This window comes from Malaclemys terrapin, chromosome 10, assembly GCF_027887155.1.
Source record: "Malaclemys terrapin pileata isolate rMalTer1 chromosome 10, rMalTer1.hap1, whole genome shotgun sequence".
NCBI classification, from domain to species: Eukaryota; Metazoa; Chordata; order Testudines; family Emydidae; genus Malaclemys; species Malaclemys terrapin.
Window position 1 is genome coordinate 35,600,577 of NC_071514.1, and position 26,963 is coordinate 35,627,539.

The following is a 26,963-nucleotide window of genomic DNA, read 5'->3' on the forward strand; positions in this document are numbered from 1 at the left end:
TGGTTAAACCAACCACAAAGAATTAACCTTTCTTTAGGAAAGTAACTAAAAAGTACAAATGCAAAACAAGATTCAACTTGACTTAAATTAAGGTTTTTTTGCTTGCTGACTTGATTAAAACTGGTGGGTTTTTTTTCTAAATTTTCTCCACCATGGCCTTGGTAATAGTACAATAGTTGTCTAGTGAGGGATAAACCCTGTACATTTTAAGGGTACATCTGCACAAAAGCTGGGAGGTGTAAATTCTTGCTCAGGTGGATGTATGTACACCTACTCCGCTGAAGCCGATGCTAATTTTAGTACAATGTAACTGTAGCTATAGGGCAGTGGCTAGGCCAGCCTGCTGCCTATGTAGCCATGGCTTCACTGTGTGAATTTTATCACACTAGTGGTATCTCAGTGTAACCACTCATCCTTCCTTGTGCGGTAGTTTTTTCATAAAACTATTATGCCAACTAACAGATATGTAGTTCTAAAAGTTCCTAGGAGCTCTTCCCTCTCATGTCCTGGGCATTTATTAAAGGTCCAGATTTAACAGCTATCTTGATATTGTTTAGCTATTGGATGCTTTATATAGCATGGGAGCTAGACAGAGGTTTGGGGTTTCTCACAACACAATCTGGCCTCTTGTTAGTACGAAGGCTCTCCTGAATGTGAGGATACTATGAGTTGTAACTGTACCTAGGTTGGCTGTAAACATTGAGCCTTTGTCTTCGGGCCTCAGTAGACTTTAGGTGTGATGTAATTGCTCAGCATGTTAAGTGTTATTGTTACTGAGCAATTTTTACAGTACACAGAGTAGCTTGTAAAAAGCTACACACATTTAAGCATGCAGGTTTTACTTGTAACAAATTCCTGCTCTCATTTGTAGAGAGCAAGAAATTGCTCCCTTGCAGAACTGCTATAATAAGACAGCCAGTCATTTAATGTGAACAGTAACTCTGCATCTGAACAGTATACATCCTCGTCTCGGTTGAACTTTGTGGCAAAAGGCCCAAGGTAAAGTACCCTTCAACCACCTGAGAAATAACAGTAATATTTATAACAGTAGGTATCAATACAATGGTATTTCTCGAATTAAAGGGTTGCTTTCCTAAAATGTCGTCATTGGGCAATGAGTTTTTTAGAAAGCAACAGAGGGTCCTGTGGCACCTTTGAGACTAACAGAAGTACTGGGAGCATAAGCTTTCGTGGGTCAGAACCTCACTTCTTGCATCTGAAGAAGTGAGGTTCTGACCCACGAAAGCTTATGCTCCCAGTACTTCTGTTAGTCTCAAAGGTGCCACAGGACCCTCTGTTGCTTTTTACAGATTCAGACTAACACGGCTACCCCTCTGATACTTGAGTTTTTTAGAGAGGCACAGGCGAAGCTGTTGTCCCTATACCACATGGATATTTTTTCTTTTCTTCGACTTTGCACCCCAATGCCACCCCTCACCCCCCCTTACAAAAAACAAAACACCAACCTTCTCAGATCAGCTGCTTGTAGGTAGGTTTAGACATCTAGTAAATTTTACAAGTCCCGGTTCTGCTGAGTAGTTCAGATGACCTCCCAAACCATGAGTACAGTTGGATTTTTTTTTTTTTTTTTTTTTTTTTTTTTCCATATCCTAAGTATCATGGCGTTTTGTTTCATTACAGATCTCAAGTGAGTGTCTTTATATTTACAGATTTTAATGTTTGAAATGCTTGTTTATATTCCATATTCCAAAATGGGTGGTGACTCATCTCTAGTGTAACACAAATGATGTCACAGAATAGTTATTAATATTATATTATCTGCTCATCTACAGAATCTTTTGATATTTCTTTTTTTAAAAAGCTGTTACACTCACTCCAAAATTGTGACTATATCCATCAAGAGTCAACTTTAAATACCTTGATTATGTGCCAAACTGGAATATACAATAAGTGTGTGCATGCACAATTAGTTTAAAAACTAAAACATTAACTCACTAAGTTTTTCCTCATCCATTGACTGCATAGGACTGGTATTGAACTTGAAGATCCCTTTCCTTTTGCATGTTCAACTCCCATTAATACTGTGCTTAGTATATCGTCACTGTAATCTGCTTTTTCCACTCATTTTTAAACAAAAATGAGTAAGTAACATACAGCTCAAGAATATAGAAGAGAAAATAAGTGCCTAATGACAGGTGTTTCGTGCCATACAAAAACAGGACTGATATTACCTGTGTCTTAACATGCTTCCTCACATAGGGTGAGATTTACTTTACTTGTAGAAAATCCAGTTAGTTGAGAAGGGAGGATGAGAAGGTGAAAATCATCCAATGCAGGATACCTGCATATCCTATTAGCCACTCAACCCAACTTACATATTAAGACCACCAGATCCACAAATCTAGTGTTCTCCTCAGAGGCTGCCCTGCTGTCATTTCTCCTCCCCAACACACTGGTTATTGTAAATGGTGCAGAAGGTATTACATGGGTCCTCCAGACTGGGGTGAATTTTGCTCACACAGCTGAAGAACTCTACTCTGGATATCTTAATACTGCTGGGGGCACATGGTGGTGTGAGAGAGCCTTTAGAATTCTAGGGAAAGAATATAAATAGAAAACTACTGTCCCAACAGATTTCAAATGCATTGTTTGGAAGAATGAACTGTGAGTAAGATGTTGTCTCCTCCCATTCCCCTTTGCACCCAAAGCCAGGTTGACACAACTCTGGGCAAGTAACTAATCACTCTGATTTTATGGATGATAATTAAATAGGGAGATTCATACTTAAGATTTTGGATTAAATTATTTAACCAAATGCCCAGTTTCAGTGGAAGTTGAGTGTCTTTGTCATGAGATCACTTGCCTGGCTGGAATAACATCATCCAGGTCTCTCAAATAGCATTTAATGTTTCTAAAATCTTTCCTTCTCTTTACCAAGACAAGAATACAATTAGAAAGGTTCAGTAAATCCAAAAATTCTTGATGGAGTTTGCTTGTCCTCTCTGCAGCTTATAATGAATGACTTATTGCAATCACCTGTAGACATAAAGAAAATACAGGACTGTAAAAATTTCCGGTTTTGTTCAAGAACTCCTATATCTATATGTACACCTTCAATTGTAAACCAGGAGACCTAGGAGCCGAGGGACATGTTGTCATTTCTAGGGAGCTTCGCAGAGCCAGGTAGGGAGACTTCCAGCCCTGCGCCAACTGAACTTTTAGTGGCCTAGTCAGCAGTTCTGACCGGAGCTGCCAGGGTGCCTTTTCAACTGGGTGTTCCAGTCGAAAACCGGACACCTGTCAATCCTAATTTCTGCAGTTACTTTATATAGTAATTAGTGGAAGCTACATCTCAAGACACTTAAAGCTAGAGTAGGCAGACCCCTAGAAAATATTCTGCAGCAGGAAAATCTTAAGGCTTCATCCTGCAGCCATGGTCATATGAATGCAGATTCCAGGATCAGTCCCTTGCATTGTGTCTCTACCTCACAAAAGTAAGGCTTAACTCATTCATGAAGCACTTTGAAATCTTCAGATGGAAGGGTGTTATAGAAGGGCCCAATACTATTGCAGGAGGATGGGACTATGACTAAAGAAGTCTCATTACTACAAAGTGGAATATTTTAAATGCAGTATAACTTTTGATTTTTATCAGTTTGTATAGTGTGGTATTGCTTATCTTCTGAGAAAATTGCTTATCTTCTAATAAAAATTGTAAATCTTGGCTAAAAAGGGTGTTTAAAATATCCTTAAGATAGGAAGACATCTGACACATGATCAAAAAGTACCTCATTTAGTGGCTTTAATCTTGGAAAGAATTGCACCCTTCTCCCTCCCACTTTCAAAGTGAAATTGGCTAGGTTGCCAGTGGCTGAGAATGTAAGATGTTGGGTGAAAGAGTGCTATGTGGTGCTCTATAATAAACTTGTTCCTTAATTGGCGGTTAACAGGCTCAACAAAGAACCTGTTTGTGGATGGAAAAATTTAATTAAGATGACCACTAAACATACAAATATCTTGAGAAAAGGAAGAAAGTGAATAACCAAACCTGGCTGTTTTGGACAATTTATTTAATAAATACAAATCTACTTTTGGAGACTTGGCCTGATTTCACCTTAGCTCATTCCCCAAAATACCCCAAACTCTGGGTGCCTTGGACAGAGAATTATTTCTGTATCTTGGAAAACACTTTCGACTATTTCTGGGAGCTAAAACTTGATAGACGTCTCAGGGGCTCTGCTTTATTTACAGCATGCTTGAAAACAAAGTGAAAAATGACTGATTTTTAACACTGCTCCTCACTATGTAACACACACAGTCTTCCTGAATGATACTCTTAAGCAATTCAAACATTTAGGGAAAAGTAGCTTCTCTGGAGTCTTGTAAAACTCAGTTTTATAAAACCTGTCAGTTACTAGTAGAATTTTGTTGTTGCTAATTTGTCTATAAAACAATCTTATCTACTGACATTTATAAACTCTGAGGTCGGAGTCTTTTTGTTGTATGTTGTTGGGGATGCATTCTGCACTGAACTATCTTTATTGCCAAAACCTGCTGCACCTTTTCTAGTCCTATGACCTCTTGCAAAAATCAGCTTTTCTTCAATTAGAAGGGTTATCTGTGAAGCAACTCTAGTGCTAGTAAGAGCCAATTCTACTATGCTGGTATTTCTCTATTTAAAAGTCTGTTGGTACATACTCTGCACTTTTTGTTTTAAAAACATAGTGATTTTGCAAATGATCAAAATGCCTAACCAAGTAGGAAGATCTAGCAAAGATCTTTTTATCCATGATATTCACTTCCAAAGCTTGTTCAAAACCTTGTTTGGGGTTTTAATGACTGAATAGTAACATTAGATCCTAAACTTTAGGGGCAGGAATCATGTCTTCTGTAAAAATTCCCAGCACACACTGGGGTATTGTAAAGCAAAGAATAAATTTCACAAGAAGGAAACTGTGTAAGGATATAGTCATAGCGCACATTTGAACACTATTAATTTCATTAGTCACTAAAACAGCCAGTAATCTTGCAGTAGCAATGGGAATCTTAACTGCAGTTAGTAAGCTGTGAAATAAACTTTCACTTAAGCATAGTGATTGTGCGGATACTGGTGCACTCACAGCCTGGGAAAGATATATTTTGTGGTGTTTCCAATGGCTCTTCAGGGAATTAAAAAAAAAAACCTTAATTTTTTGTTGTACAAAACTTTAGGGGTGGGGAAGGAGATGTGTGGTGTTGATAGGTTGCAGATGAAATGTCTGGATGTCTAAACTAGTGCAGTTCAGTGACTGGCTGAGAAGGGGAACATGGAACTTGGCCATCAGAGATCTCCTGGGCTGGAGACTTTCCTGGGCACAACTTAGTTTTTAGATGCGCATAGCCATGTGGTCATGAGCAAGGAAACGGGGATGGGTGCGCGAAAGTTTACTACTGACTTGCATAACTTGTCTCAATTTTTGGGGGAAGCCACTAATTTCCCCATATCTCAAAGACTTCTGAAGAATGGCAGAGGATTGAAGTGAGGCCTCAGTATTTCATTACTCTTAGAAAGGCAAATACACTTTAAAATATTCTAAATTTAAAATTCAACTACAGTTGTGTAAGTGATAGTGTCTCAAAACATACTTTGTTCTTTGATTTATTTTGTTCACTATGAGGTTAAATTGTTGCTTTGTTTTTTTCTGAAATATGTGGGAGATATGGAAGTACACTATGCCTAGGCACATGCACCTTCAGTATATGTCCACAGGGTTAGAGGCAGGTAGAACGCCTGCTGTATATGCTGTACAGTGTATAGCATTTATACAGCTTCTCTTGGAGTTTCTCGCACCTGCCTTCTCTCCTCATTCAAACACCACATCTACGTAAGATGCTGTCTTGCTTTGGGCTTGGCAGACCCTGGCAATACCAGCCTATGGCTTTGTCTACATTGGACTTTTGTCTTTCGGGGGTGTGAAAAAAAACACAAACCTCTGAACGACAAAAGTTTTTACTGACGAAAAGTGCCGGTATGAACAGAACTTTGTTGGTGGGACAGCAGACCAAGCTACCACCACTCACTGGGGGTGGAAGTTTTTTGTCTGCGGGAGAGCTCTCTCCTGCCAACAAACAGTGGCTATACTGCACGCCTTTTAGCGGCACAGCTGTAGCGGCACAGCTGTGTCACTACAAGTGTAGTGTAGACATAGCCTTAATTGTGCCTCTGTTCTGTGGGAGTGCACAAAGCTGAAGAGGCTCCTCCTTTACTAGCCCATAACCATCTATGCTAGGATAGATGATCTCTTGATCCTAACTACCAAAATTATTCAGTAACTCACAGGCTTCTTCTGACGATTCTGAGAATTTCCTAAAAGCTGCAAAAACAATTTGTAGGAATATTGAATGTTAAGTAAGTGGAGGATGGAGTGGTAAACTTGTCTTGTAAGTAGTGTAGCAGTTTGAGTTATCTTTGGTAGCTTCTAAATAGCATAAGACGTGCTTCATGATTGTGCAGAATTCTTTTTATTCTAACTAGCTTATAAATATATTTGGCATTTTGCTATCCAACAAAACAAATTTAAAACCCTTTTTGGGTCATAGTGGTGTCTTGAAAGCAGCCTTGAAGAAGGAGGTTTTTGAGACCCTGCTCTCCAGGAGGCAGTCTTTAAACTCTGGAGGGCCTTTCACAAGCCCACAGTAGCAGAAGCATAGATAAAATTGGTGCCTCTGAAAGTCCTGGTCTTGGAGGACATATTGGAGACATGTTACATGAATTATTTACTCATGTACACCTAGAGCACACTTCCAAAGCAGTTAGGAGAAACTCGTTCCAGGGTTAAATGTTGGTGCCTCTTCTATGGTACTGTCAGGATTGTGAATAGGTACCAAATGCTTTCATGTTTGTTTCACTTACTTGAGTGAGTCTCTAAAACTTTGTTGACAAACAGGAAGTTGGGATGTAGGTATGTCTGACTCTTGTCCTTCAGAATATAGCTCTAGTTTGTAATATGTGATGACTCTGTACTAGATTCATTGACTTTCTGTAGTGTCCACTGCCCTCCGGATTTAAACTTCAGAAGTGAAGGAAAATTTACTTTTAAACCTCAATCTTATGTATGTCCATTGTTGGACTGAGAGGAAAATAGGCTGAAGTTTAAAACTGCAGGAAAAAGCTTGAGTAACAAGTTGAGGTAGAGAGGTTGGGGAAAAGTTACTTTAAGAAAAAAGTAAATCTGAGGTAAAAGCATCAATGCTACTACATAATCTGACACTAATATTGTATTGCTTAACTATTGGTATGGCTGTGTTAACTGTCATTTCTATTACAGGAATCTTATCCCTCTTCATCACCAATATGGTTTGTGGAATCAGATGACCCAAACCTGACTTCAGTGTTGGAACGATTAGAAGATATTAAGAAGAGCAATACTCTGGTGAGGAACTAGTGGTTTTTTACTTTTTCATTAACTGCAGGTCAGATTAAATAAAAAGTGGTTTCACGTGGCAAGGCTCCACTCCCACCCCAATACTTTTGGCTGTTTTGCATATACTTTCATATCAGAATGCAGGCAGCTCTTTTTAAAGTACTTGAATAGTAATTCCAAAAGGCTTGAGTTTTTTGCATGACTTGAAACTGTCTGAGAGAACATTTGTTAAATTGTCAGTGATTGTAACTTATGCATTCTGAAAATAGTTAAATGATAAATAGATTTGCACATAAGAACTTAAAACCTATTAAAATCTCTTAATGGGAAGCATTTGAATATTAGTCATTGGTATTTCCATTATGCAGAAATTATAATTATTTCATTACTTTTGGGGGTAGTTTAATGTGTGGTTTTTAGAGTAAATGTGCTCCAGAATTCAGCTGGAACTGTGGTTTCCACAGCTGTATAATTTCTCAAACTGAAACCTGAACATTTTTCAGACTCTCTTGCTTTTAGTAGGAAAGATTATAACAGATAACTAATTTGTCCTAGACAGCTTTGCAATCAGGTGGTAATGAAATTGGGCACTTACATGATGGACTTGGAGGATTGTAATGTGCAGATTGTTTAAGTTGAAAACTGCTGGAGTACAAGTTCTGTACCAGTAAAGGCTGTTTGGTGGCATTATTTCTGGTGTGAGAACCCTTTGGTGCAATTACAGGGAAACCCCTCTATAACGCGCCCCACGATAATGCAGATTTGGATATAATGCGATCATAAGGTGGCTCCTGCTGCCACAAGCACGCGCAAAAAAAAAAAGGTGGCTGGAGCACCACCGAAGAAAAACAAACAAAAAAAAAAAAAGTGCCTTCCCCACTGCCTCTTCCCCCCCCCCCCCCCCCCCCCCGCTTCTCCTTTTGGTGGGAAGAGCTATTCTCCTCCCCAGCTGCTCCTCACTCTTCCTCTGCCCCTTGCACATCTCCCCTGCTCTCTGCCCAAGAGAAATTGACGGGCTTGAAACTGACCAGCTTTAAATGGTACAATTTTCGTAACCCTGCTATACCGCCACCCCGCATTTATCACGATGGAACTTTTTGGACCCCAATCATCGTGTTATAGCGGGGTTTCACTGTATTAGAATTTTATCAAATCAAAACATTCCTTTCTTATACTGTGCAAGGAAGGTGAATGGGACTGTGTCCCCAGCCGCTTTTGATTGCTACAATGTTGTGTTTTTTTTGTTTTTTTTTTCTTTTGTTTTAAAAGAGGGGGAATCCTAATTCTTTTGCAGGATATTAGTTGCCATATGGATTAATATTGGTTATATATGATTCATTTGTTTGGGACGGGGAAATAGGGAAATATTCATGTAATTTGCCTGAAATTTTCAGCATGTAGACTTGGTTCTTGATGTGTGGCTTTTAATTATCTGGATGTAAAAATGCACAGGATAAATTACATTTAGGAGACCATGCAGAAATAGCAAGGAAATTAACAACTGAAGGTGAAATTTACCATATGTCTTCCAATAATTAGACATAAAGGCATTTTGGAGCCTACAGGAAGAAGCCTCCCAGCTCAGGTCGACAGACTTGGGTTAGTGAAGCTTGTGCTAATGTACTAAAAATAGTCTAAGGAGGGGGGTGGGCTTCAGAGCCTAAGGTCCAGCCCAAAGTGCTGTCTATATGGCTGTATTTAGAGTGCTAGCGTGAGTCCTGCTAACCAGAGTCTGTTGATGCAGGCTGCAAGGTTCAGTTCTGCAGACTCCAAAATGCTATGTGGACATACCTGAAGGGGCACCGATTTAATGCACCCTGTTGGACCTACTTATGTGAGGAAATGCAGTAAACTTCTCCTTCAGTTGTGGATTTCCTTGCAGCTTTTGGTATAAGTGGAACATTCTTCTAACTGTAGTTCTTGGTGTAGTTTTTAATAATTTAGCTTTTTAATACAACCTTTAGCAGAAGGGGTTATAATGATGGATGTGTTCAGGTTCTGGCAGTGATCATCAGTAGACCATATGGCCAAACAAATGGTTTCCTGGAATACAATTGAAGAACTTTCCAAAACTTGCTTGGCTTGTTGTTTAGTCTCTTTGTGAATTCATCATTGTTCAGTGATAACAGATTATTCAGTAAGCATGGAATACTTTTTGCTTTTATGTTTAGATTCGGGCTGTCAAGCGATTTAAAAAAAAAAAATTAATCCTGATTAATCATGCTGTTAAGCAATACGTATACACCTCTAACCCGATATAACGTGACCCGATATAACACAAATGCGGTAAAGCAGCGCTCCGGTGGGGCAGGGCTGCACGCTCCGGCAGATCAAAGCAAGTTCGATATAACGCGGTTTCACCTATAACACGGTAAGACTTTTCTTTTGGCTCCTGAGGACAGCTTTATATCTGGGTAGAGGTGTACTATTTATATAAATATTTTTGGATGTTTTCCACATTTTCAAATATATTGATTTCAATTACAGCACAGAATAAAAAAGTGTACAGTGCTCACTTTACATTTATTTTTATTATAAATATTGGCACTGTAGAAATAAAAACTAGTATTTTTCAATTCACTTAATACAACTACTGTAGTGCAATATCTTTATCATGGAAGTTGAATTTACAAATGTAGAATTATGTACCAGAAAATAACTGCACTCAAAAACAAAACAACGTAAAACTTTAAAGCGGGGTAGGCAACCTATGGCACGCATGTCGAGGGCGGCACACAAGCTGATTTTTCAGTGGCACTCATGCTGCCTGGGTCCTGGCCACCGGTCCGGGGGGCTCTGCGTTTTAATTTAATTTTAAAGGAAGCTTCTTAAACATTTTAAAAACCTTATTTACTTTACATACAACAACAGTTTAGTTATATATTATAGACTTAGAGAAAGAGACCTTCTAAAAACGTTAATGTATTACTGGCACGCGAAACCTTAAATGAGAGTGAATAAATGAAGACTCGGCACACCACTTCTGAAAGGTTCCCCCTGCTTTAGAGCCTACAAGTCCACTCAGTCCTACTTATTGTTCAGCCAATCGCTCAGACAAACAAGTTTGTTTACCATTTACAGGAGATAATGCTGCCCACTTCTTATTTACAATGTCACCTGAAAGTGAGAACCGGCGTTCACATGGCACTCTTGTAGCCGGTGTTGCAAAATATTTATGTGCCAGATGCGCTAAAGTTTTGTATGTCCCTTCGTGCTCCAGTTACCATTCCAGAGGATACGCATCCATGCTGATGATGGATTCTGCTCAATAATGATCCAAAGCAGTGCAGACCGACGCATGTTCATTTTCATCCTCTGAGTCAGATGCCACCAGCAGAAGGTTGATTTTCTTTCTTGGTGGTTCGGGTTCTGTAGTTTCCGCATCAGAGTGTTACTCTTTCAAGAATTCTAAAAGCATGGTCCACACCTCGTCCCTCTCAGATTTTGGAAGGCACTTCAGATTCTTAAATTTTGGGTTGAGTGCTGTAGCTATCTTTAGAAATTTCACATTGGTACCATATTTGCATTTTGTCAAATCTGCTGTGGAAGTGTTCTTAAAACGAACAATATGCTGGGTCATCATCCGAGACTGCTATAACAGGAAATATATGGCAGAATGCAGGTAAAACAGAGTATGAGACGTACAGTTCTCCCCCCAGGCAGTTCAATCACAAATTTAATTAATGTATTATTTTTTTTAACAAGTGTCACAAGCATGTCCTCTGGAAGGGTGGCTAAAGCATGAAGGGGCATACAAATGTTTAGAATCTCTGGCATGTAAATACCTTGCAATGCTGGCTACAAAAGTGTCATGTGAATGTCTGTTCTCACTTTCAGGTGACTTTGGACGGCATTATGGGGGGAGGGGATAGCTCAGTGGTTAGATCCTGGGCCTGCTAAACCCAGGGTTGTGAGTTCAATCCTTGAGGGGGCCATTTAGGGATCTGGGGCAAAAATCTGTCTGGGGATTGGCCCTGCTTTGGGCAGGGGCTTGGACTAGATGACCTCCTGAGGTCCCTTCCAACCCTGAGATTCTATAATTATCTCCCGTACATGTATACAAACCTGTTTGTCTGAGCGATTGCCTGAACAAGAAGTAGGACTGAGTGGACTTGTAGGCTCTAAAGTTTTACATTGTTTTGTTTTTGAGTGCAGTTTTGTAACAAACTACATTTGTAAGTTGTGCTTTCACGATAAAGAGATTGCAATACGGTACTTGTATGAGGTAATTGAAAAATACAGTTTCTTTTGTCATTTTTACAGTGCATATATTTGTAATAAAAATAATATAAAGTGAGTACTGTACACTTTTTGTATTCTGTGTTGTAACTGAAATCAATATATTTGAAAAACAGCCAAAATATTCAATGAATTTAAATTGGTATTCTATTATCTAACAGTGCGATTAAAACTGCAATTAATTTTTAATTACGATTATTTCAAATTAATCGTGTGTTAACTGCATTTAACTGACAGCCCTAGTTTAGAGAACTACATGAGAACTTCTTACAAGGCAGTAAACTTATCACAAACTTGTCCATGGTTTGTCATGTTGAATTGCACTGAATATATGCACAGTGTCTGAGTATGCAAATACTAGTCGGTGTCCAAGAAAAGCTCATGGCTGGAGGAGTGAACACAGATTTTTGGTTATGCACTTCATCAGGAATGCTACCTTCATAGGGAGAGTTACTTATTTTGTTAGTCACACCTGGCAGTGACTTGTTCATCTCACTGTTGTATTGTTTTATAGGATATACTGCCTGTCCAGGGCCTCAGAGGGACAGGCGAGTGGTTTAGTCAGACAGCCAGGGATTCCAAGCAGGGCCCAGAAATAACTGGGGCCCGTTAACGTCTGTGGAAACCAGCCTGGACCACACAAAAGAAAGGAGCAAGGTACCAGAGGCTGGGAGTGGCTTAAGAGTAAAGTAGCCATGCTGAGGGAAATCTGCAGGGACTCTAGACTTGGTACGGAGGCAGCCCTAGTGTCAGGTGTGCCTTTTGCTGCTATCCCTGTGTAAATTTCCCCCCAAATCTGGTCAAGTTGTAAGCCTCTGAAAAAATGTAGTTTGTACATGCACAGGAGAGGCTTGTTTAGAGTTAGGTCTCTAAATATTCAGTCACCACCAGGCATGCGCCAACCTCAGGTGAGCAGGACTCTTCCTGGCAGCCAGAAGGTACTTATCTGGGCAGAGGCACTGAGAACAGGGAGATAGTTGCTCCTGTGTTCTCAGCGCTCCTCCTGCTGGTGCCCAATCAGAGAGGAGCGGAAACAGCATGACTCAAATGCACAGAGTGTGGGGGGGAGGCGTTCAGAGGAGGGGAAGGTGCGTGAGTGGGTTAGCTGGGGTATATGGCGGGGAGCAGAAGGATGTCTGAACACACTGTCCTCTGTGGCTCCTGGGTGCAGTTCTAAGTTCTTAGTCTCTTCATTCCTCTGTCGATCCGTAGCTGTAAAACCCACTGACAGTATCTCATCCCTTTCTAGTGGCTTGTCCACATGAAGGAGAACAGACTACTAGAGCTACTAGTTACACCATTAAATTGAGTGGTAGAGATCTGTGCTGTGCATCAGAGGATCTGGACCCTGCTGATGACCCAAATTAGGCATCAATATGGTTCCACATGATATCACTTGTGTGTGGTGGGTTTTTTTTTTTTTTTTTTTTCAGTTTGCTTCTTTAAAGAGTGGGAAACTACTATTTATCCAACTATACTACTTCAAAAATTTGTGATTAAAGACCATCATAATTCATATGCACAAAGGAGCCGAATTAGGGTTGCATGGACAACTTTATTTCTGGCATTTCTGAAATTTTGAGTGGTTGACTTTGCAACCCTGATAATGGTTTTTTATTTATTTATTTGGTCGACACAATATAGATGTCTGTAATGTGGATAAGTTAATGTAACTATGAGCATATTAAAACTTCCTGAATTATGAATTAAAACACTCAAATTAATTTTCTTATTTCAGTGAAAAACATGTGATCTCCCTCGTGCAAATTATTCAAACGGTAATAACTGTATTTCTGCTGGGATCACTAAGGGTATGTCTACACTACAAATAGATGCGGCTGGCCTGTGCCGGCTGACTTGGACTAGGGGGTTCAGGATAAGGGGCTATTAATTGCAGTGTAGTCATTTGGGGCCAGAATGCAGCCCGAGCTCTGGGAACCTCTGATCTCACAGGGTCCTAGAGCCCAGGGTCCAGCCAGAGCATGATTGTCCACACCGCAATGAAACAGCCCCTTAGCCCGAACCCAAGTCATCTGGCATGGGCTAGTTGCAGATTTTTAACTGCAATGTAGACGTATACTAAGGGATCATGTAGGATGGAAGCTTCATTTTTGTTCTGCTAAAACTTCAAACATCTACGGAACATGCTTGGACACTATTTCAGTCATAGTAAGAGTTGCTGTTTCTCTAAATAGTGTGACATATATATGAAGCAAGATATTTTCTACTTTTTTTCTCCCTCTTCCCCTTCATGCTGTCCCTCCCCATCATGTTCTCTACCTGTTTTCTAGAGTGGAAGGCTAGCACTTATTGCTGCATTGCTATGTATTCTTTTATCCAGTGTGTTTCCTAGGTGGTCAAAGGCACTAGGCTTCACAGTTGAGCCAGGGAATACATTAATTTTACAATTAAGGATCTCTAAAATTCCTTGTGCCTTTTGTGCTGTAATGGAAAATCTCTAAAGAACGTATAAAAGGGCCTTTTGTGTGGGCCAGAGTTAAATAAAACTTGTTGTCATATTCATAAAATGTGAATACAGGAAATTGAAAACAATGTCTAAACACCTCTTGGAACTATAACACCATCACAGCAACTGCAAGAACAAGTTCGCAGAACCCCTGAGGGGTATAAATAATTTCATGGCTCTATTTGGAGTTACTCAGTTACCATGATATAACTCAGGTGTGTGCAAGACTATTTCACAGTTCTCCTGTGGTGTTTGTGTTAGGAAAACATCCTAATGTCCTTCTGCCCTCCTGCAGAATCTTTTTTGATGTAAGATTCTGCTAAAAGAACAAAAGTAGACTTTCTTGGTAAGTTTAATATCAGGATAAACAGTCAGGTATTGAGAGATGAGGTGTCTCAGTCAGCCTACAACTGAAGTTGCCATTAAAATGGCGCACAAGTTGCGGTGGGTAGGTCTCTCCTCAGCCATGGTCATAGCCCTCCAAGAACTTCTAAGTCATCCTGTTATGGCACCTCTCTCCTGAAGATTCTCTGGCTTGTCAAATCTAGACAGTACTCAGATACTTTACAGGGAAGAGGAATCTGATACACAAGAGTCACTGGTATTCTGGCGTAGAGACTGCATCTTTCTTGGATAGCCTGGATCTAGAAGATCTAGCCCGGATTTTCTGAGAATTTGGGAGCAATACATTTTAAAAAACAAACAAACCCCACCAGAAACAAACAAACTCTGTGACACTAAACATAGATTGACTTGGACAAAGCAGATGATAGACTGGAAGGTACATTCTCTCTGTGAAAAATGGCTTGACATGGTAGCCAGAATAGCGCAGGAGGAAAACTGACAATGATTGTTTCAGAGGAGCAGTTTGGGGCAGAGGGAGTGAGGGGAAGGTATCTGACTGTGGCCAGAGTTTCTCATAAGTGTGTGTTACCAGGGAAGGCTCTCAGAATACAGCTTCCTCTTTGGTTTCGAGCTGTTAACTGGGTGTTTCCTTTTAGACTTGTCAGAGCATTAGTACAACCGTTTGTGCTGCTTACTGGTTAATACCAATTAAAACAATTGTCTGATTCCAACACCTTTCAGAAGTAGCTGCATTCCTTCTGGAATAATGGCTGATTTTTCTGTCGTCTTTTCAAGCCCTTGAAACAGAACACTGGGCTGGGGGGTGGGGGGGTGTTAATCACAAGAGATGTCTGTCCTTCAGTCATGATGGTCTGAGCTGCCTCATTTGTGAGAAAGATTAAGGACTCTTAAGGGAAAAGCTCATCTGCAGTAGGAGGCAGAATGCAAAGTTGTAGTAATCTTTCTGATGCCTGTGCTACTAGTAGAAAAATGAACATGGTAAGGTACAAACAAGTTCCCTGTGGCCTAGCGAAATCAAACTTTATGAATTATTCATTTCCAACTCCTACCAAGTGCATGTAGCAGGGAAAATGTTAATGACCTATCTGTTGGCAAGAAAAGGCTGCCAGCCTGTTGGAATCCGTGTCACTGCTAACCTGTAAATGGCTCTTTGAGTGCATCTCTTTCCCTGCCCACCTCCAAACACACACAGGTGTCGGGCTTGTACCTCTCCTTGAATGGAATTCTGCAAGTTGTCCACACTGACCATTATTGGGTTACAGATCCTTGGGTACCAGCAGGTCCACCAGGGTTTATTCTTTGGGAGCCTGTGATTTAGTACATATTTGCTGTGAGATCAAAACAGCTTCTTCAAAACAAAGCCTGGCTTATTTTGGCCAAAATGGATTTTAAAATAACAGACCTATAAGTGTAGTCCCTTGCCTAAACTTAGCCTCTATGCCCATCTCAGGCAGGTTTGTCTTATTCCACATCTCTGAGTTGGGAGAAACAGCTTACACTGCCTGCAGCCTTCTCCCTGTCTCTGACTGTCTGTTGGTCTTTTCACTGGTACATCCTGGCCAGTCTTTCAGCTCACCCAAACATAATGCCTCCCTTTTCTAGGGTCTGTGTGGTTTTGTAAATCTTTTTTGATCCCAGATTTAGTCTTGGGAAGACTAAAACATCCTAGCATGGATGGAGCCAGCAAGGTAAATTCTCCTGCCACTTGATGGCCCAACCATCATTACCTTAACTCCTTTAAAGCTGTGTACATAAGGCTGACTTATTTCTGCCATGTCTTTATCTCATGTGCTGAGTTCTGTAAGACCCCCCTTCTGTAGCATCCTCTGATTTAGCACTGTGCATTCAGGCAGGTCATAGTACAAAATTGGCCAGCATCTTTATACATTGTTCTGACCGCTGGGGAATTTGTGGCTTGCTAACCTTACTGGTTTTAAGGAAGGTGGTGGTGACCCTTAGCAGGGGGAGCTAGTGTCTGAGACCGATTGGTGCAGGGAAACCCTGGAAATAGCCAGACTGGATGGGAAAGAATGGCCTTGTGGTTGACATGTCAACTGGGGTTCAGTTCCCAGCTTTGCTGCAGCCTTTCTGTGTGACCGAGAGCAAGTAGTTTTAATGTCTGTTTCTCTTTCCGTAAATGAGGTTACTTGCATACCTCACAGGACAGTTGAGACCGAATTTGAGCTGCTCCAGAGGGAATGTGTTATTGAATTGCTAAGTATTTTGTACTATCCAGAAAGAAGTGGGTAAGGTAGGAGATAACTGGGTCTATGGGCAGCACATTATGAGATGCCTATTGTACACTATTTCCATAGCTCTTGTGATGGGTTCGGTCACAGAGACCCCCTTGGGACTGTCACCTGATGTGCTGAAACTACCTCTGAGCCAGTTTTCTTTGTCAGCTTAGGACTCCAGAACCCTGCCTTGTTGAGCCAGACATGCTATCTGCTGGAACAGAGGTCCCTAAAAATCACTGTCTTGTTTCTAGCTCAAACTAGTAGCAAGTGCTTTATGCCACTGGAAAACCTGGATTTTCAGCTCCAGTGGGATAAAGTAAATGTATCTAGCTCAGCTAATCATAAGGCCTTGTATCTTTAAAATGGTTGCCAATTCCAAGACTAGCGATGTAAAGAAATGTAATTACTAATCACCAGGGCATCTAAACACCAAAATAAATGAATTGAAGTATGTGTATTGTCCTGACTGATGATCTCTTCTGTACCCTTGATGAGGCTGGATTGCCTCCTTAAAGGGAAATACTTAAAGGGAATTGGGGCTTTCTGGCCTAAAAATAGCTGCTTCTACTACAGGAAAGACCTGTGTAAACAGATATCTTGTTTTGCACTCTGAAAGTGGCAGGAAAACTTTTCCTCATATCTTGTAGAAGGGAGACCTATGCCTGGCTGCAAACTTAGTATCTTCTCTCCAGCTCCTGCAGGTAGGGTTGCCACTTTAGTTGGCCATATTCCTGGAGGTTTTGTCACATGATGTAATCTTTAATTAAAGATTTATCTTAATTCCTGGAGATCGCAGGACAATCCTGGAGGGTAGGCAACCCTATCTGCAGGCTTCATCTTCTGTATTATAGTGCATAGATCTTGTTGATCATATAGCAAATATATAATCCGCAATCTCTGCTTCTTTGCCTAATTCATGTTGTTTGAGGGCTTGGAAAGGAGGAAGGATGGAAGGAAACATTTTGTGATAGTGGGGTGTTTGGTTTTTTTGTTTGTTTGTTAGTGTTTTGTGAGTTGCTCAGAGGTTTGGAATGTTAGTAATCATGGAAATGAATTCATGCGCACAGTTAAAGTGTAGTGGTAAGAGGCAAAATTAATTCCACTATTCCTCACAGGCAGAAATAAAGGAGTTTATTCTATGCAGGGAAGTGGGGGGGGAAAAGCATAGATCTCCTCCCGTTTCGCGTCTTCTCCCCTCCCCCGCCCCCCACATGACCCTCCACTTCTCCTTCCTCCACCATCAGCAGCCTGACATGAGCCATGAATACCTACACCTGCCCCCTGTGAATTTTAATGTGTTGTGACCTGGTGCAAATCTGAGTGGTGTGGCAATCCATGTACCTGGTTGCAACACCACCCAGTCGCATTGTCACTAAAATTTGGCCCAGCCAAAAGGTGGTCAGACCATGATCCCGGTGGCACCACCCACTCCCCAGTTCTGCAGCCAATGCTGTGGATACCATGACCATGTGAAGTCTCTTCATTTACATATTATAGCTCTATTGCAAGGTACAGTAATCAATAGCACACTAATAACTACTGGAATCCAATAGTTCTAGTAATTTTGGGCTGAGATTATGCCTGAGCCTATTACAGGAGGACAGGTGTGAGGAGAGGAGATTACTCTTCCTCTTATCCCTGGACAAGGGCCAGTCTCATTGCTTATGCTGGCACTGCTGGCTCCCACTGCTCCAGGGGTGTGTTTCCCCAAAGTGGGTTGGAAAAGGGTAAGGCCATGGCTCCAGGGTGTGGGGGTAATAGGCTGCATTCATATTTAAAAAGCATACTTCACCAAGACAGGAAGCTGGGAGATAGGTTGTGCCTCTTGAGATGTAATCCATTTCACTGCTCTTAGGGTAGAGCAGCTTCATGGACATTGCTGGCACAAATTTGATACTTGAGCTGTGAAACCCAGAAAACTTTTACAGTTTCCATTGTTGACTTGCCATGTTGGTGGTTTCCTGATTTAGGAATTTATAGGAGTGTGATCATTATAGAGAAATGAGTGTCTGAAACTTAATTACTCGTGTTACTATTCTGTGGACTTAATACTGTGTGGACTTAGTTCTGTACTTACATGTTAAAATGACAGGCTGAACATTCAGCCTATCTTCGGTGTAGAAACTTGGAAATGTGTTAAACTGTGTTTAAAATAAAACTTTTGTCTTTTTTAATTTTTATAGCTTCTTCAACAACTGAAGCGATTGATATGTGACCTCTGCAGATTATACAACCTTCCTCAACATCCAGATGTTGAGATGTTAGATCAGCCATTACCAACAGGACAGGTAAAGCCAAAAGTTCTAGACATCTAATGGAAATTAAAAGCCTGTTCTTTAATTCTAACAAGATTATATGTAGCAAGAAGGAAAGGAATGATCTTAAAGTAGCCAGTGTTTGGACACACTGCTTTATATTGCTATTGCTTTATACCAAAACTTAAGGCACCTGTCCTTCCTTTTTTAATTTTGTTGTAGGATTTACTTACCTTTTCTATCATTGGCAGAAAAATGTACAGCTCCCCTTCCCCTCCCCCACCCCCCATCCCAATTCCCAGTGAGAGAGAGGTTGTGGGGAAGTGTCCATGTGTACAACCTCTGGACTGTCAGTTGTGAACTTGGCCCAAGATTTTAGTTTGGGGACTCAAAAAATCCGTGTAGAATATTTTCCATCAATTGTTTGTTTGACTTTTTTCCCATGCTTCTGGATCAACTTTGAGTAACTATTTTTATACTCATTCTTTTACTGCATATATCAGTAGGTGCTTAGTGAACAAAGGACATTCCTTCTCCATCACCCCATGCCCTGAAGCAGCTAGCAAGAGGAATGTTGATAGTGATTGCCTTTTCTATTTGTTTTTCTTCTTCTCCTATCTATTTATTTGCCATTCTTTGGGCTCATCTGTCGAAATTAACTCCACCGTTTCCCTTCCACTTAGCTGTCATCTACTGCCTCATAACTCCTGGCTCCCCTCTTCATCTGTCATCTACTCTTATCCATGGTGACTTTAATTATTATATTGACTGTCTCATCTGACCCATTGGCCTTCTACCTTCTCTCTCGCCACCTCATTCAGTCTTCAATCCTGACTCAACTCTGTCACATGAAAATACAGCCATTCCTTGGACCTAGTCTTCACTAAGCACGGGTCTCTCTATTACCTCTCTTGCTGAATTCCTGATCTCAGGCCAATATATCAGCATCCCACAACTCTCTTTTGTGACTTTCAGACCATCAACATCTCTGAATTTTCCACTGTTCTTGTTGTCCTTCACATCTCTAGTCTGTCCTCCCAATCTGATTTTTCACCCACTGCACTGCTGCCACTGCTACCCCTCTCCACAAATGTACTTCGCTCCAGCCATGACCCGTATTGGCTCCCATGGCACTGAAATCTCTGGAGAAAAATCTAGAGAACTTCTGCCAATGCAAACTTTCCCTTTATCTTTTGCCATTACTGTCTAGCTCCCCAAATGATTCTACTACTTCCTCATTGAATCCATTGTCTGTCTGCCATCTTCAACTGCTTTCTCAGTCCCCTCTTTTCGTCTAACATGCTTCTTCATCTTCAAGGAGAGAGTTGTATTTTGTTATCTTCATTTATTCCTACCCTCCTGCTTTTGCTAGTCACAAATCTTTATCTCTCACCTATTCCCTTCCAACTCATACTCCTCTGACAGCCAGCCTCTCATCTTAAACCATAAAAGTCTCCTTTGTATACAGAATGGACAGGGTCAAATAAGCTTTGGTAAGCCACATCATCTTAAAAACAAAAGATTTGACTCGACTGATATATTGCCTCCCCCTTCTACTTCATCTTTCAACTTAAACAGTCTGCCTACAACCACTGCATTAACTTCCTCACCTCAAACCACTGGATCTACTGTAATCTACCTTCCACCATCTCCATTTCATGGAAACTGATGTCACTTGCTCATAGGGGGCCTATGTTCAGTCCTCTTTGATCTCTCATGTGCCTCTGATACTATTGATTCTTAACCTGCATTTTCTTGGCTTTCATTACTGTTCTTTCCTGGTTCTCCTCTTCCCTCTCCAGCCACTTTGTCAGTGGTTTCTTTCATGGCATCTCCTTCTCTGGAAGAGGGGTCCAAGAATAGAACCTGGAGAGACTCCACTCACATGGGCCTGTCTACTCAAGTGTACTTCTCCACTTTGGATGTCACATCTAGCTGTCTTAGACATCTCTGCCTGGATGGTTTTGTTATCTCAGGCTCCCCAGGGCCTCAACTGAGCATATCTTTCCTCACAGATGCTTTGTTACAATTAACCCCACCATTCTCCCTGTCAGCATGGCCAGTTACGTGGAATTTTCAACTCCTCCCTTCTCCAGCCAAATCATAAACATCCAGGCGGTGCCATTCTGTTGCTCTTTCCTCTGATGCTTCAAAAATTCACCCACTCCACTTTCTGGTCCTCCTAGCCAAATTGCTTAGGCAGCCTAACTGGCTTCTGCTTTAGCTATTCTAATCTTTTTATTTTGTTAAATAATTTGGATTAATTTAGTCTGTCTGACTATTGCCCACCACAACTTGAGTCACCTTTCTACTTCCCCTTGTACTGCACATAACATCTTGGTCCTATCTCACGGAGCCTTTGCCTAAATATGACGGCTTTCTCCTTTTGTGTTTTCAGCTATTTAAATCTGAAATGTAATGGTGTTGTAATTGTAGGGGTCCTGACCCAAAAAGGATTGGGGGGGAGGGGGCTTGCAAGGTTGTTGTGGGGACGGGGGTTGCAGTACAGTTACCCTTACTTCTGCACTGCTGCTGTTTGGTGGCGCTGCCTTCAGAGCTGGAGAGTGGTGGCTGCTGGCCAGGAGCCCAGCTCTGAAGGCAGAGCCACCACCAGCAGCAGTGTAAATTTAAGAATGGCATGGTGTGGTATTCCCACCCTTACTTTTGTGCTGCTTCCTGCAGAGCTGGGCCCTCAGTCAGCAACCGCCACTCTCCGCCACCCAGCTCTGAAGGCAGCAGTGCAGAAGTAAGGGTGGCATGTTATGGTATTGCCTCTCTTATGTCTGTGCTGCCACTGTCAGGGCGCTGCCTTCAGAGCTGGGCACTCAGCCAACAGCTGCTGCTCTTCGGCTGCCCAGCTCTGAAGGCAGTGGAAAAATAAGGGTGGCAATACTGTGACCCCCCCCCTCTACAATAACCTTGCGACCCATCCCTGCAACTCCCTTTTGTGTCAGGGCCTTCAATTTGAGAAACCATGGTCTCCCCCATGAAATCTGTATAGTGTAGGGTAAAAGCACACAAAAGACCAGATTTCATGGGGGGAGACCAGATTTCATGGTCCGTGATGCATTTTTCATGGCCATGAATTTGGTAGAGCCCTAAATATATGTAATAGGCTCTGAGAATATTCTTTTTATTTGTATGTGTTAAGATAACATGGCTTCTAAACTCCTGTAGAACAGCACACTGTCATGTGGTAAAATAACTTACAGTAATATAGTAATGACTAAACGGGAATGTGACCAAAAATGAGCAAGATTATAGTTGTATAGTGTATCTGTCTTTCCCCAGTTACACACAAGGAAAAGGAAACTCCACTCTGGGATGGACTTGTAAGTCACTAGATCATCATAAAAGGAAGTAGTTTCACTGAATAGTTCTGGTCACACTAGGAAGCTCAAGGCAAACCTGAGATAATCTACAGCAAGTTACTGAAGAATTGATTCAACCTGCTGTTCCATATAATATGCGACAATTCATTAAAAATTTGAACTAAACCACATAGTCAATACCTTACAAGAATATTGTTGTACAATTTATGTTTACTATAGAAGTAAACAGATTTTAGTTAGCTCATGACTTAATTGAGGCCATCATAATATCCATGTGGACTCTGAATGTTCTGAAAACCTAGATGACTGTCATGACATCAGAAAGCTATCTATTTCATTTTAGTAGGTTACCCATGTCTTTAAATAGCTATCCTTGTATCATATCCTTTTTAAGCTCCCACTTTGCTAGATTTAATGTTACAGTAGCTAAACTAATAATGGCATGGCAGCATTTTAACTTGGACTTTGCACAGAAATATATCTGTACCACTTTTCCTGGTAATGGAGTAAATAAGACTAGGCATGCATCATCTTTCTGTTTGATCCATTTAGATTAAGCTGCAGTCCTATGTGAATCTTGGTAAATGTAAATGTCATATGTACTGCATTTCTTTCCTGGCATACTAGAGCTGCTACTGTGATGCTAAGCAAAAAAAAAAAAAAATCCATACAATTCATTAAACCTAATTTTGTATTCCAGAATGGAACGACGGAAGAAGTAACGTCGGAGGAGGAGGAGGAAGAAGACATGGGTGAAGTATGTGTATGAGAATTTGTTATGCTGTAAATCTAACGTTTGTGTTCAAGAGGCTGCACAATCCTTGCCTTGATTGCTAATGAAAACAAAATGCACATATTCTAGGCAAAAAATGGCCCTGTGAAAAGTGCTGCAGTATGAACGTTGACCAAAAAGTTCAAAGCTTTGCTGGCATTCTCAGATAACCCTTCATGCACGAAAATCTAGTTTCTCAAAGTATTCTGCTGAGAATGAGGTTCTTGGGTGTTGAAACATGGACATCTGTTCATTGTTTGTCCGAACAATATATATAAAAAGCTTGTGCCATATCAGCAAGTTTGCATTGTAAACCCTTATTTCTAATAGTTTATAAACTGGCTTTGTTTATGTTTTAAAACGTTTCCCAAGTTGGAACTGAGGGTTCATGTTGAGAGCAAATTTGTTCACTAACTCTTATAAATCAGCTGAACCATTTAAAAAAAAAAAACTTAACTTCAGATATATTGAAGAGGTGGAGCAAAGTGGGTAATATGATTGTATAGCAACATGATACTAATTTTAATAAGCTCCTTCATATATGCAACTCCCACCTCAAATTACTTCCCTAATATGCTAGAATGGCTCAAAGAGAAACAAATGTCTGTGTTTAAACAATATAAAGGTTTTATTAGACAAGAACTGCTCAGGCTTAAAACTTATATTTTTAATAAAAAGGATATTAAATACAGTTCCCTTTTGTTTTTGGAATAGAGAATTAATACAACTTTTTTTCAAAAAGAACTTAAATATATGTACCTTGTGGAATGGAATAACTCTAAAGGAGTCTGCTGTGGCCAGCTACTAGGTAGATCAGAATTAACTAGTGTTAGAGCATTTCTAGAAGTGTCTTAAAACTTGCTTGCTTTCAACCAACCCCGTATTTCTGTACAAACGATACTGGGCAAAAGGGTTGTCTTCGCTATATAGAAGCAATGTATTGCTTCCCTGAAGACAGATGAGTGTCAGACATAATCCATTTGAAATCTAGTCCAGATTTTAAAACCATATAATTTGGGGTATTCTACCAGAGCACTGCTTATGATTATATCCTTTTAAAAATGTTTCTCTCATCTGAAAGAACCTCACAGATGGGAAATGCACACAATGCTGTCAAATGTACCAAGTAAGTGAAGACACTTCTAAAACCTTTCTTAGTTTTCACGTAGTCTCTGACAACCTCAAGGTTTCCAGCATATAGTTTATACTCCCAGTCTGGACTCTTGGGGAAATAACACTTCATTTTGTATTGAAGGATTTCAAAGTATGTTACATCCTGTATACTTGCGTTACTGAAATTCGGCCTCCTTTTTTAGCAATGAGGATGTCATCTGAGGGGATCAAATGAAGCACAACAGTGGCAGGAGGGAAAAACTTGGACAAGAACCCTAGAGCAAATACTGCTTTTTAGTAACTTATGAACTCTTGCCTATCTAAGTATTTGCATGGCCCTCATAATCCTAGTACTTGAACACTTTACAAATAATTATGTTAGCTTCACAACACCCTTTGAGGTAGGGAAGTACTATCCCCACTAGTTTTTAAAAACGCAGAGGTTAAATGACTTGTCCAAGGTCAGAATGACTGTATAACTGGTATTTGAACCCAGATCTGAGTTGAGGTCTAATGTCTTCAACTGTGACATATACCCCCTCTGTCCTTTTTAACGTCCATGTAATGCAGATGCTCTCTCTGGCCTCTTTCAGCTGAAAGCTTCACATAGTGAACATGTACTTTATTTTTCTGTCTTTCATGTTTGCCAAACATGAATGTGGATTAGAAACTCAGCGGTTGTAAAACTTCTACTACTATGGAAGTGGAAAGTTGCAATTAAGATTCTGTAGAGGATGCTCTAGACAGGTTCATTTCCAGCTTCAATGGTCACTTTCCCTCTGCTCCCTTCAGAGGTGTTCTAGACCCCCGTTTTCTACTTGTCTCAGTGGACTGGTAAACTGCAACCTCCCCTTCCCACAGCGATGCCTTTTTGCCACCAAAGTCTCTGCCAGCAGAAGTGTAGATGAGTGTGGGCCTTGTGTACAATCACACAGCCTCCCTAAATTACAGAGACTGTCCTGTTAATGGTGATAGCAAAGTCGAGGCAAAATAAAAGTAGCATCAAAAGATGACTAATTTGGTACTCTTCACCGTACACCATCTATGCCCCAGAAACCCCAGCATGGAGAGCAATCTTTTGTGCTAACTGGACTTTGCAGTTCATATGTTTCAGTGAATTTTCCTCCATCTTGTAGGACATTGAAGACCTAGATCACTATGACATGAAGGAGGAAGAGCCTGTTGATGGAAAGAAATCTGAGGATGAAGGCATTGAAAAAGAGAACCTTGCAATTTTAGAAAAAATCAGAAAGAATCAAAGACAAGACCACCTAAATGTAAGTTGTACCTAGGTATTGGACTTAATACACTTACACTGCAGCAGAACCCAGTGCTACATATATCTAGCAAATAAATGTTGCTACTGCGTATGCAAACATTGTAGCTGACTTCTACCATGTATTAGAAAAAGAAGCCTCAAGCCATGAAACTTAAGAGGAGAAGCTAAACTCTGTTAAGCTGGTTTGGTAAAAGACTTCTAAAACTCCAAAGCAAACTGATCACTACCCTAATGTCTTCTCAAAATCCTTCGCTCTGAAGGGGTTTTGCTAGAAGCCTGGATTCCAGAGAGGCACTGTGACAACTTCAAAGTGCTCCATGGCGTGCCCTCTTTCATCTGAGCTGGAAAATGCCAATTTAAATTGAAATTGTTTTGTAAGGTAGATCAAAGAATTTCTGGCATTTCAGCTGAAAAACAACTTTCACACTGGTGAGAGTGAAAAAACTTACACCAAATCCATTTTTCACACTTCATAACATTTCTTAGGCCTCTTGCCAGAGGTATCTAGCTAGCTGGTTTTCCTTCTCCCTAGTCTGTCTCCTACTTGCCTCCTCTGATAGGAGGACTGTTTTCTCTGCAGGATCAACAGGAAGCAGCTAGGTTTTAAGCAAGAGCTGTTGCTCATACCTCTTTAGAACAATTAAAGATACAAAAGGCAAAGTACAGTAATCTCTAATGCAGTCAGTACTTGCAGTTTTACACGTTCTGAAGTATTTTTACACATTTGTGTACTTTATTTAAAAATTAAAAAAAAAAAACTGGAGTCCTATCACCCTCTCCACTTTGGCACAGAGTATATCAAAGAAGCTTGACTACTAGCAAAATCTATTTGATAACCACAGAAGGCAAGCTGTAGGCTGCACAACACCTTCCTTCTTTCTGATGGCGGAAATTTCACTGTGCAGTTGAGGTGTTAGTTTTGTAGGTATTACTTTCAGGAGGCAGAACTGGGAGCAGTTATCTACAGTATCATCCTTTGGAAAGCCAGCAGAAATATCCCCAGAAAATATAGCAGTAAAAGCACTGCTTAGCCTTGTATCCTCTATCTTCTCCTCAGAGGCTTGGGAACTTCATGTAGCGAATCACACTGTCTGCCAAATAATCTTCCATCTCCCACAGGCTCATTCTGGGAGGGAATTCTCTGACCCGTTAATGAAATAGACAGTTCTTTTTATGGGGGAGTTTCTTTTCTTACTAAAAATTAGCATAACATCTCCAGATCAAGATTTTTTTTTTTTTTCTTGATTTTTAAATTGAGGTGATTCAAATAAAACAGCTTTTGAAACCTTCTATTCCTGGAACCAAGACTCCTGCTAAAGAAATGGAAATTAGATTAGAGACCACGGCATGATTGCTATAAAATAAAATATAGTTGGTTCAATATAGTATCTTCTTTAATGCTTTTTTGAGGACCTTCTACATACTCCAGCTGTGTTGTCCCTAAATCTTTATCATGACTGTCCCACTCATAAAGAATCTTTAATTTGCTGTTGGTATTTCAGTAGATGTGAGTATTTGGAGACGGTCATCTGTCTAGAA

The 26,963-nt window shown here is 40.5% G+C and overlaps 1 protein-coding gene across 2 annotated transcripts in view; it reads left to right on the forward strand.

The window, feature by feature from the left end:
• The window catches only part of UBE2Q2 (ubiquitin conjugating enzyme E2 Q2), a 72,272-nt gene that overhangs the window by 19,408 nt on the left and 25,901 nt on the right, over nucleotides 1-26,963 (forward strand). For both annotated transcript variants that reach the window (XM_054041520.1, XM_054041519.1), the window contains exons 2-5: nucleotides 7,269-7,373; nucleotides 18,857-18,961; nucleotides 22,961-23,017; nucleotides 25,282-25,422. In XM_054041520.1, coding sequence (XP_053897495.1) covers nucleotides 7,269-7,373; nucleotides 18,857-18,961; nucleotides 22,961-23,017; nucleotides 25,282-25,422 — 408 coding nt within the window. The remainder of the gene's footprint in view (nucleotides 1-7,268; nucleotides 7,374-18,856; nucleotides 18,962-22,960; nucleotides 23,018-25,281; nucleotides 25,423-26,963) is intronic.